The 12733-nt window shown below is 39.9% G+C and overlaps 1 protein-coding gene across 1 annotated transcript; it reads left to right on the forward strand.

Annotated features, from left to right (window-relative positions):
- Positions 1-9: 9 nt before the first annotated feature.
- Positions 10-12498, forward strand: LOC118428102 (WD repeat-containing protein 44-like; the record flags this gene model as incomplete). Its single annotated transcript, XM_035838075.1, is given in 20 exon segments — positions 10-264; positions 1308-1473; positions 1785-2393; positions 2837-3001; positions 3455-3625; positions 3993-4129; positions 4410-4514; positions 6309-6441; positions 6839-6919; positions 7057-7101; positions 7282-7308; positions 7629-7695; positions 7982-8013; positions 8796-8811; positions 9281-9408; positions 9686-9808; positions 10333-10524; positions 10983-11084; positions 11672-11787; positions 12371-12498. Coding segments are annotated over 20 exon segments (2620 nt in total), but the record flags the coding sequence as incomplete, so codon positions are not given.
- Positions 12499-12733: the final 235 nt, after the last annotated feature.

Consider the following 12733-nt stretch of genomic DNA (forward strand, 5'->3'; position numbering starts at 1 on the left):
TTTTTGGTGGAATTTAATGAACTCTCGTTCTATGCGAGACTTGCAAACCAAATATGGCTGCCAGGGATGGAAGATTAGCCAATCTTGTCAACACTTTGTGTCGAAATAACCGTTTTTCTCCACAGTTCTAACTGCCCGTGAACACCTAAAAGTCGCTCGTAGACCGGAAAACCTGTAGGGATCCAAAATGTCGTCGGAAAGTGATGATGAGGAGTTCTACGACGCGAAGGAAAACGTTTCCCTGACGCAAAGTCCAGCACAGAGGTAACGTCATCCCAACACTTGGGTGGGCAGGGCCGGCTTGACTTTGTCCTCTAGAAAATTATCAAGCTGTTTTCCATGTATATCATCACAGACAACATCCTAGCTTTGAAAAACATTATATTATCTTTAGCCTAGTTGGTTTAGGAACTGTAGTGGTTGGTTTTAAGAAGTGTTTTGCGTTTGTTGTTGTGTTTGCTTATTTGGTACACAGTACGGTACAGTATGTTGGCAAACCTTGCGTTGCTAACTGTGGGGAGGGGGGCGATTTGCATGAACCGTTATAACTGAGGTGTGGAAGTCGAGCTCGGGTTTCCGTTTGAGTCATGGTATTGCATACAGAAGTAGGTTTCTACACAAATCTTCAACAAACACAATTGGTATGAAGCCAAGAATCATATTTGAACAGAAATACAATCTTACTGTTGCAAGCAAATGAACTCGGATGCATCATAAAGGTATAACTGATGGAGATGTTTTTGTTTCGGATAACAACACGTACAGCCTTTTCAACCTCCTTGGTACAGTGAAGAAAACATCAGAGGTGTCATCTCCTCAAAATGTAGTTAAACAAGGCGGTAGGGTGGTTTCGTGGTTAGGGTTGCCAAAGTTCCAAATCCCTTGTACATGTAGGAAGAGTCTAGGACCCAATATTTTGCGTTTGGGAAACACACTTCACACCTATGATTTTCCTTACTTGACTCAGGTGAAAATGAGTACCCCTTGCTTGAATAGGGTAGGATGTAAAGTCAAAGGGTTGAGGAGAGCCACATCTCAAGCATGTTAAAGAGCAAACTACACTTTTCGAAAAGAGTATAGGTCCTTTTCGGTGTAATGGATAAACCTTACTGTTTGCCCTCATGTCCCTTCTACCTACGGTTCAAAACTGGTGTCTAATGCCTAAACTGAAGACTGCTGGTGGTTTACCGGTTATCTGGAACACACAAATAAACATATGAATGCTAGCCATCCACACCCTTAAAGCTTGAATAAAAAGAAGCAGATTGTTGATTCATAAAGCAAAATGTCTCTTGTATTGTTAACAGGGCTCAACAGAAAGTGGGTGGTGCTCAAGGCCCTGAAGGTCCTCAGCTGTCAAAAAAACAGGAAGAACAGAATGAACTTGCCAGAAAGGAAGAAGACAGAAAAGCTAAGGAAGAAGAGGAGAGGAAGAGAAAGGAAGAGGAAGAAAGAAAGAAGCGAGAACAGGAGGTATGTATTTGAAAAGTATTTTTATAACTAATTTAGTATGAAGGATACTGGCATGTGCATTTAGAAGTCAATTGGTGACCACTATTAAGTTTTAACTTTCTTATGTTTTTATCTGTGTCCAGACTAGGCTTGGACTGTTGTCCTTTGGATCATGGCCTTGTAAAAATTAAGGTCGGTAGTTAGGGATTTGGATTTTTCGATCATCAATATAACAACCTATTCCATGATTTTGAGTGTACCAAAAATGCTAGAACTACTGGTAAACACTGTTTGACTCAATCTTTGACATAACATTGACCTCTTCTGTGTAGGAATTGGAAAAGCAATTGGAGGAAAATGAAAGGAGAAGAAAACGTCTGCTTGCCATGAGAAGACAGATAGAAGAGGAAGAAGAGCATGCAGGAGACAGTCCCCAACCGGATGAAACCGGTTCTGAAGAGGCTCCCGATGACGCTAAACCAGTTCAAACCAGTGAGGAACCTCCTGAAACTACTTTGGACCCAGAAACAAAACCGGATCCTGTGGAGAAGGATACAAGTGAAGAATGTGTCCCAAGCCCGACACCAAGCCCTACTCCAAGTCCCACCCCAGAAGCAGGGGACGGCTTCAAAACAACAAAAGACATCTCCGAAATGCAAGCAGATTCTGAAGTAGAAACTATCCTTGAGCAAAAAGTTGAAAAAGAGAAAGAAAACTCCAAGGAGATATTGAAGTCAACAGACAAAGAAGAAAAGGTTGAAGACGAACCCAAGACAATGACTGTAGAACCAGACATAGTTGCTAGTACTAAACCTGACATTGTAGCAGTGAGTAAGGAGAGACCTGGTAGTCTTAAGGTGCCTCCACCACGCCCTCCTCCTCCCGTGGCCCCGCCCAGAAGACAGAAGAAGAAATCAGCAAATGAAACCCCAGAGAATGAAGTAAGTACTGTCAATCTTGAAATAATCTTAGTTGATTTTTGATAGACACTGCTGAATCATAACGTTGAGATTGAGAACACATATTTATTTGTTTTTGTTTTTTGCTTCATTGACCTGGAATTTAAAAACACCACATAACGTCCATTCCTTTCGCCCTGCAAAAATAAATGAATTTACAGTATGTAAAATAGGACATGCGGGATATCATCCTCTTGATGTATCCATATGTCAAAAGTGACATCTTTCCTTTATTTGTAATTTTTGTGCACACTGTCCTCTTGTTTTAATGTACAGTAGTCTTGCTATATACATGTATGTTTAAATATTTAGTTTGTAAACTGTACAAATGTATGTTTTTTCGTATTATTTTTAATGTTTGGAAATAACAATAATCAGATTTTGGTATTCTTCAGATTTTTTTAAAGCACCTTTTTTCTTTGCAGGCCCAAGAAACTCCTACCAAGTCTTCCCTTGTTGAAGGAGGGAAGGATGAACCCAAGGGTCTCCTTACTCCAACATCTGAGGCTATTGAGAGTCTAACTAAGGAGTTAGAGAGGTCACTGGACATGAAGGGTGCAACCAGTGGGTCCACCTTGGTCAAAATTCAGGTATAGCAAAGTCTCAGTACCCTGTGGCTAAATAATTAAAATGCTTGTGCCACCAATGACACTAAGATACAACAGTACCAAATTACCTTTGACCATGATAAGTATTCTTCATTAAATGAACAGTCATAGATGTTTGTACAAAATATGCACCCTTTGTGTACCTTACAAATCATAACTTGCAATTGTATATAATCTTGATGATTATGCACTGTTTGCTTCTTAAAGGGACATTTTTCATATAGGGGGTTGAAGAAAGTGGTTGAACGGTCACTATAGGATTCTTAATGCTTGCCTTGAGCCAATGGGAAAAATAATCTATTCTTAGGGAAACACCAAAGTGTGGCCTTCTTAAAGAGGTGTTAGACTGTACAAGTTTGACTATACATAGAACTCTATGCAAGGTTCCTCATGTCATTTTCCTTCACTGATTTTGAACCTTTGACTCTACTCTAGCATGATGATGAGTCCACCAAGGCAGAGCCGACCCCTCCCACCTCCCCTGTGGGCAACAAGGCTGAGACGAGTTTCAAACCCGCAGAGGAGGCTAGTGCCGCTGTAGGGGAGAAGGAGAGCCCCGCCTTACCTCGTCTCAGGTCCGCGTCTGGACGACCGCTCACTGATGAGGTAAAGCCAGCAACATTTGGGCAATGCCTTAGGGACGGAGCCATTAGTATAGTACTGCCACAAACATACATACATAGTCATACTCTTACTGAGTTTTGTCATTAACAAAGTTCCACTTCCACTGCCATTGACTTGAAAATATTCTAAAAATTTGTAAAATTGTTTTTGGCAACACCATACGGGAACGGTCTTTGCACATAGCAGAGAAGACTTGTACCGATTTGGGCACGGAAAAAGTGTTATGTTTTTTAACAAGCTGTTTGGATGTTGTAATCAAGACAAATGTGTCGCACTTGTTTGTTGATTTTTTTTATATGGAGAGAAAATATGTCTTTTTCTCATTTTTCTGTTTTCCCCTTTACTTCAGGAAATCTTGGAGCAGGTGATGATTAAGAACCTGGATACGGGAGAGCTGGTTCCGTTGAGTCAAGCTGAGGACAAGCTGCCCAAATGTATGAACCCCCTGTCCTTACACATCATCAGGAGGACCAAGGAGTATGTCAGGTACGTACAGATAAACAAACAAACAGCTGACTAAAGCCATAGCAAAATAAGTGTTTTGGATGACATCATTGAGAATGATTCTCTAATTTTTTCATCACTCAGATAAAATATTTTTATTCCCTTGCCAGCGGTTGCCTCTCAATTAAGAGGCTGGTTGGGTATTTGGAAATGCATTTTAACACTTGTTTCCTTGGCCTAAATTCCCATAGATAGTCAGTTCTAGTGGTTTCTATCTAACATGTACATTCCTATTGAAGCTGTATTGTCTGTGTTTGTATAGTAACAACAGCCTGAACAAGGATGACTCAGACACAGAGAGTGTGGAGGGGCAAGCTGACAGAGGGAAGACCATGCACCAGGCTGAGGAGAAGTTAAAGAAGGGAACGTAAGTCAGCAGGGAAAAAGTTACCAAACTTTTTCCAGTTCTTTTGTCGTTGTATAACTGAAGGACTTATTGCTCAGTACATGTCCCTTTTACTTGGGCAACACTCCTGTTGGAGTCATGGAGGATATGTTTTTATCAGCTTTTGTTATTGTAAGTTTATTTGATTTTACAAAGACTTAACTTTGCAGTAAAAGGGGAAAGGAGGCTTTTGTAGTTGAAACAATTCAGTTGTTAGGTAGTAATATACAGTGGATTCCAATTATTTGTATTACGCCTTTTTGGATAATTAGAGGGTAATTGCATAGAATTGCGAAATCCCAAACCATTTGCCATTCCTTCTATTGTTTAAGACATCGCAGAATTGGATAACCGGCCGTCTCAAACTTTGGGTTTTTGGATAGGATCATGTCAACTTATATTGAAATAAAAATAGGAAAATATACGCTAGAACTTACAAAATGAGGCCATAATTAACCAACAACTGTATGTATTAATTAAGGCATAAAATCATGAAAAGGACTGAAAGAAAGGTAGATTCCACCAAAAATCTTGCCGATACCGCTGTGGAAGCGCGCAAACATTTGGTCAGGCGCCATTTTGGTAGGTTGCCGCAAGGCATGATGGGCGGACGTCAACACGCTTTTGAGTTCATATTTCGCCTTCAGACAACGTCTAAACTTGGTTTACCCTATAAAACATGTGTTTTTACATAGCCACTGTCTCATTATTGAGCTGATTTCGGCTGCGCTACATAGATTTTACGACGAGCGCACGTAACGCAACAGGGTCTGATTTCGCAATCACCGATCTGCCGCATTGAATGGCGGGATATCTCAACCCACGCGGCGACGGCATTTTGAATGTTTTGAAAGTGTTTTTTTTCCGTCTTCACCGCGAAAGACGGCATCGAGTTTGAAATTTCAGCGTAATTTGTGGACACAAGTTGTAAATAAGAAGGTGAAGAGTTTATCTCTCCAAGACCTACCGTTATTTTGCTCAAAATTACGAAATCAACATCATTTTTTCCGACATACAAGCGGAGTTGTGTTTGTCTTTGTTGTGGTTCATTAGCTATTCCCACGGTAGTGCGAGTCAAACGTATTTTTCTACATGTTTATTTAGCCACCAACTTAAAAATCTTTATTCTGTATTAGCTAAATTATAGCACGTAACTTGTGTAATATCGGAACATATTGGAACAGTATGTAAAGCTTGTAACTTGGACTCTGTTCGATCTTTTGCTGATACACATTTCATTATTTAGTGATGTTATAGATTCAAACAGTTGACGTTCCATTCGTGCATGTAAAAAAATGTTTGTGTCTTGTAATCCTATGTTGCCCCCCCCCCCCCTTTCGGGGCGTTAGTGGCCCAACTTCGGACTGTTGGATACTTCGGACTATTGGATAAAATGCACCGACAAATGAGCTATACAAATAAGCGGATTCTACTGTATTTGAAATTGCAGTGAAGAGGTCCACAGAAATAATTCACCACGAAAATGTAAAAATTTACACTAGTTTGTTAGCAAGCTGATTAAAATTGTAAAATACACTTTTGTATTTACACCTTATAGACCTGCAAATAAGAAGAGGTGAAAGTTTTTTTCTCCTTCTGAGTCCTAGTGAAAAAGATAAAATTATACTGATTCTAAGAATAAAAATGAGTCTGGACCCAATTCCATACTTTTGGGGTGGATTCTTTACCATAAACAGACAGGCAGATCTCCCTAGCAACTAGCAACAGATCTCCAAACTGCAGTTTTGTCACAGATTTGCTGTGTCTTCTTCACAGGAAGCAACTCAAGAAGCTGTTTGGAAAAGCCGTGGAAAAGTCGGTTAGTAAGATCAAGGAGATCAAAGATGAGGTGTTTGCCGGAGAAGACAGCTCCTCTAGCGATGATGAAACAGATACCAGAACCATCAAGGTAAAAAGCCGAATTCTCATGACATCCACAATGGAGTTGGTATTTTTGAATATATTTGCTTTGTTGTGTGTACTTTAGACCTCTGTGGATCAAAGTTTTTGAATACTTCTGAATTTAGATTTATGGAGTTTAAATCATAGCTATTGTTGCTCACCTAACATGCACCCCCCTGGAAAGGCTTTCAGTCTTTAAGATGGGACATTAAGCTGTGGTTCACTCTTCATTGTTGCTAGAGCTATGGGAGTTTCCTTGATGTAATGACTCTATATAATGTACCATCTGCCATCCTGCCATGACAAGTTAGCTAAAGATAATTGCTCAAGACAAGTTTCATTTTTTTCTCAATGTTCCCTTGACCAATTAAGATACATCAGAGCAAATTTTTCTGTGTTTTCAGATCAAGTCTTCCTCCAGTAATAAGGGTCCGTATGAGTTTGACCAGCTCAGACTGGTACAGGACCTGAGTGGTGAACACACGGTGAGGATGTTTTCTGCGGAATTAATTTTGAACACCATGTACTACTTACATTTATGACAGTAATCTTTTGAAAGTGATAGAAATCCTTTAACTTTAGGCATGATATGACTCGTAAACATTGTGTATGACCATTGCAGGGTGCTGTCTGGACAATGAAGTTTTCCTGTTGTGGAAGATTGTTGGTGAGTTTTCATGTGCCTTCTTCATGCTAATTTGCATCAAATTCAGTTTGGAATGTTAGTATGTATTGTGTTATTTCAATAAAGCTAAAGGAATGTAAGTTAAGTTATATTCTTCATGATGCTTGTCTTTTTTGGTGTATGTAGCACACAAATTTAATTCTCCCCATCTAATTCATACAGGCTACTGCAGGACAGGACAATATCTTGGTAAGTGTCTCCACACCAAACATTAAAACGATAGAAACAAATCATTGTAATACAACCATAGCCAACAGTTTAACATCTCTAACAAGGGGGCAAGCCACACATTACCATGACAGAGGTCTCAATTTACAACTAGAAGACATTTGACTTTTGTTTATTAGAATATGCCACTTGAAGACAATCCAGGAAAGTTTGTTGTTAAGTATACCTGTCACCAAGATTTTTGCAAGACTTAGAGGTCATAATTTTGTTCTCAAGCCATTACATAATGGAGACAGTATTTCAAGGAGCCGTATGTACATGTATTGTTGATCTCCCTACAGAGAGTGTGGGTGCTGAAGGGGGCACATGTCTATTTTGACGAGATGAGACACAAGTACGCCATGGAAGGTACAAAGATATTTCCTGTCTTCTATGAATCCTTGTAATTTGCTTGTTGATCTAACGTGACATTAATTAAAGTTGAAAAGTTCTTTTAAGTGAGTACCTTTAAATTACAGACTCCGAATGGGATTATTTTGCCAGATTGCAGTTTCTACCTTGAAATATACATGCATACTTACATATTTGATTTGTTTTCTCTGAACATGGAGGCCCTGTGTTGATTCTTATTAGATCCTACAACCACAGATGTGACATTTCGTTCATGCTCTGTCTTTATTGAACTAAATTACAGCCAGGGCATCCCCGTCCCCTTCCCAAGAAAGTGTCAACTCTCAGAACTCACAGAACTCAGAACCTGGCAGCACAACAGAGGTAAGCTCAGTCAGGATTTCTCAAAACAACATGTGAGGTAACAGTTGGATAATACCTTGTTGTGATGTTTATAGATGTAAGGTGAAATTACTGTGTTAATAGTATAATTATACTGTGTTTTTTGGTGGCGGGCCCTTTGTCGGATTGGGAATTTTGGTAGTATGAATTATTGTTTTTGGCGACGCACCAAGGGCAAAAATATTACGCGATAGCTCTGCAAGTATTCAGAAAATTGCACAAATGCATCCTCTAGAGAATATATCATTCGTTAAGAAGTTGTGGATGGATCTGTATACAGTATATAAAGAGCCATCCATCCATATGTAGTATGATATTTGGTACATGGGTGTCAGCAAAACAAAGGACAACTTGGATTGTGTACATCCTAGCCTCTTTCTGCGGTACTGCAGCAGAATTTTCATATCTCGTGTTTTGAACATGAATTAACACTTATATAGAAAGGATACAAGAGTATATAGCCGGCTACCCTTGTTGTATTTGTGTCTCAATGTCTTTTGTTCTCATACAGATTTTGTGTTTGTATTCTGTCTGTGTTTCTCTTTCTTTGTGTGTGTGCCTGTGTGTGTGTTTGTCTGCCTATCCCCCATTTGTTAGAAGAAACCAGTCAATGTGACCCCCAGAAGTAGCCCCTTTGTTAAGAGATGTCTTCAGAAGTTTAGGCCCAGGGTAGGTCGGAAGAGAGTTGTAAGAAACTACAAATCTTTGCAGTACAGCTGTCTTCTTCTCAATGCTGCAACGATCCTTTTCAATGAACCTGTTATAAGAAAAAGATATACTGTACATTGTGCAAGGCTTTTTCAATGTGCGTCTATTATAACTATTTTGCTTTTCAAGCTGCCTGCTCTTTCCCCCAAGCCCTTTTCTTTGTTGCTGCTCTATGTACTTCATGTGAAAACACTGGCTTTGCTTGAATCTGACTTACAATATGATTAGAGAAAGCAGTGCACTCCTATACAAATGTATGTGACATACCTTCAGTCAAACTTTGCATCATTGATACCTTGAGAACGCTAGATACATGTAGATTAATAGTTTAATGTCATACGAGAGCGGTATTGATGTTTGATATAGGTGTTCCGGACCAGTCTATATTTTATGGTCTATCTACTTCTACTTGTATCTACTTGTACGTAAGGCTTCCACGAAATAATTTAAAGGCACTTCATTTAAATGTTTGCTCTACCTCTCCAGTCCCCAGCCCACAGCCAGACTGGATCAGGCACTCCATCAGAAGAACCTGTGGAACACGAGGGTCCATTCCGACAGATCCCCTTCTGTTCCTACCGTGGCCACACCGCCGATGTTCTCGACCTGTCCTGGTCTAAGGTACACTTGAATTTTTGAATACTTGTAAGTCAGTTTTTAACTTTTTACCATCAAGATTGAAGGTGTACTAAGAAATGCACCATATGTTATTCAAGCTTAATTTAGAAGGGCTAAAAAATCAGTGACACTGGCAAAAATGTGTTCGCTAAAAAATAAACCCGCTACTTTGCATGTGCCATTAAAAATTGCCAAAATTAAATCCTGCCAACTAAATGTTGGCAGGTATATCTTTTGGCTGTATGTAAAGAACTGTGCTAACCACTTCATTTTGTTTCAGAACTATTTCATCCTGTCTTCCTCCATGGACAAGACGGTGCGCCTGTGGCACATCTCCAGGAGGGAGTGCCTCTGCTGCTTCCAGCACATCGACTTTGTCACAGCCATAGCTTTCCACCCACGGGTCAGTCTCGCTTAGCATGGTATCAGGGTACTGGTACAAATCCATTGTTGGAACGGTTCCAAAAAACCAGACCTAAAAAAAAATCAATTAACCGATCTTGGACCAATTAAAAAATGAATAGATTGTCTCGGCAGGCGTTCATGAGTTTTGTGGCTTACTGGTCCAAGAAAATGACAAGAGTGAAGTTTCTACAGTCAAACTTGGTCAAAGTTAGTGTTGTTTACATGAAGATAAGACTTTAAAATGCCAGTGGAAGTTACTTAAACAGCATACACAAGAGCTTTTTTTCACTTTTGCAGTTATCTTCAACAGAAAAGTACTCTGTGCTCACTGCAAACTTTGAATGCGAACACATACATGTAGATATCCCTTTCCCCTGCTGCAAAATTAAGTCTCAGGAACTGCAATGAATTTACAGTACGTTGTAACTGTCTAGATCCAAACTGACAAGGACAAATTCCTGTAGGCTTCACTCTTTTGTGCACATGATGAGCTCATCTATGATATTCTTCTTCCCTTCCCAGGATGACCGATATTTCCTGAGCGGGTCTTTGGATGGGAAGTTACGTCTGTGGAACATTCCAGACAAGAAGGTGGCCCTGTGGAACGAGCTAGACGGTGACATCAAGCTCATCACTGCGGCAAACTTCTGCGAAAACGGCAGATTCGCCGTGGTGGGGACGTATGATGGGCGCTGTATATTCTTTGACACTGAGGTATGTATATGGATACTACAAGGCTCCACATAACCAGTAAACTGCCTTGGGCATAACACACCAGTTTCTACACTAGATGCATTGGACCGGATAGGTTTGATTCACTCATAATGGGGTGGACCCATGTTTTTTTTAATACAAACAATCAATGCTGTGGGACCTTTAATGTGCTCGAGGTGTGGCTTTCAAACATGGGGCCTCTGGCTTTATGTCAAATCTGAGAGCTAACTGATCATAAATACTAAATACTCATTTGTGGCTGAGTTAAGTGAGGAAATATTCTACACTTGTCAACAACCATAAGCACAAGACTGCCTTGCCACCCTCCTTTTTTTCAGATCTTCGTCCCTTTCTGGGAGAGGCTACAAATGGTTGATACTAGATAAGGTTTGTAGGAGATGACAATTGAAAGATAACATTGGTTGACTCAAACTTGTTGAACTTCTTTTCTTTTCCAGCATCTGAAGTACTTTACCCAGATCCATGTACGCTCCACAAGGGGAAAGAATTCCAAGGGCAGAAAGATCACTGGTATTGAACAGCTACCAGGGGAACATAAGGTACATAGTGCATGTTCTACCAAGGAGCTTTTATCAGAAGGTTCTGATAAAAGCTCCTTGGTTCTACCTATGGTACATGTATAATCTCTTTTCTGTCAGTCCTCTCAATATGTATAATGTGGCCATATGGTTTTTACCTCCGTGGAAATGGAGGTATTGTAATCAGTCGGTTTGTTTGTTTGTTTGGTATCCATCTGTAGTTTTGTGAATATCGCAAATTGGCAGCATTTCAAGCAGAAGTGGTGTAAGAGGATATGTGGAGAATTTAAAGTATGGTTTGGCTCATTTACAATAGTGGTGAAGTTGTGAGCCAAAATGACTCATGGCTACACCCACCCAGTAATGTCGGGTCATTAGGGTGACCACTTGTCACACCGAGCTTGTCAGAACAATGTTCAGCCAACTGTTTTGAGCTCTTGTTTCATTTGCGACACTTACATATGCATGGTGACTGAAATTGGAAGCCCCAGAAATATTGTTTGGATACACCTCTTGATAAATCTAAATGTGATTTGCATTGTGTAGCGGTTTAAACACATACATCTAATGCTAGGACTATTTCAAATGTATTTCTTGTTTGTTTACAGATTTTGGTGACCTCCAATGACTCCAGGGTCCGGCTGTATGACTTGCGAGACTTGTCTCTGTCCTGCAAGTACAAGGGTGGAACCAACACCAGCAGTCAGATCAAGGCTAGTTTGAGGTGAGTTTTTAGAAAAATCTAGAAGGGTGGTTCTAGACCCACTTGGTTTGATTTCAGGACTTCAGAAGGAAGGTAAAGTTAACAGCCCCGTATGCATTGCCCTGCTTTGCCTATTGAGTCAGTTAGTCGAACTTGTGGAAGCTAGATTTGTCGGACACATAGGGAGAAGAGATGATGCTACAATGAACGTAGTTCAGTACCTGGAAATGGTTAGTGGCCTTGCACTGAGAAAACTTGTTAAAAAAAGCACCAATTTTCTGCATTGAATTTTACACAATTTCAAGGATGGATTTGCTGTTAAACTTTAACTCTATAAATCTATTGCTTATGGTTATGGTGCAATTTTGTTCATTATAGGCCATCATATGATTTTGATGTCATAGGTTTCCATGCAGGCTGACAGAACCAAAAGATATAAGACAGCTCTTTGGACTTTGAACTTTGTATGACACATACAACTATCACCAGAATTCCAGCAGTTTATGATCATACAATGAATGTAATCAGGCCTTTAGTTAGTGAGCATGTCATAGTCAGAAGCCGCGAATGTTCACTAATGATAGACAATCTTCTACCTACTCAGTCACAATGGGAAGTTCATTGTGTGTGGATCAGAAGACCACTACATCTACATCTGGAAAACCTACTACGACTACAGCAAGTTCACATCCGTCAGGAGGGACAGGAACGACTTCTGGGAGGCATTCAGGGGTAAGTTAGACAAGATTGTTGTGGGCATGTTTTTTTTTACATGCGTATCTTCTTTTTTCATTTTCTGATATCTCCTTTGTTTAAGTTCATATGCCACCAATAGCTCTAAAATACAACAAATCTTGATTACATTCATACTTATAATTCCATGAACATAGATATTTGTACAAGTTATATTCCCATCTATTTTTAGTAAGCATCATACTTCCAGTTCTTGATTCCTGCCGCCAGTTAA

This window comes from Branchiostoma floridae, chromosome 12 (assembly GCF_000003815.2).
Source record: "Branchiostoma floridae strain S238N-H82 chromosome 12, Bfl_VNyyK, whole genome shotgun sequence".
NCBI classification, from domain to species: domain Eukaryota; kingdom Metazoa; phylum Chordata; class Leptocardii; order Amphioxiformes; family Branchiostomatidae; genus Branchiostoma; species Branchiostoma floridae.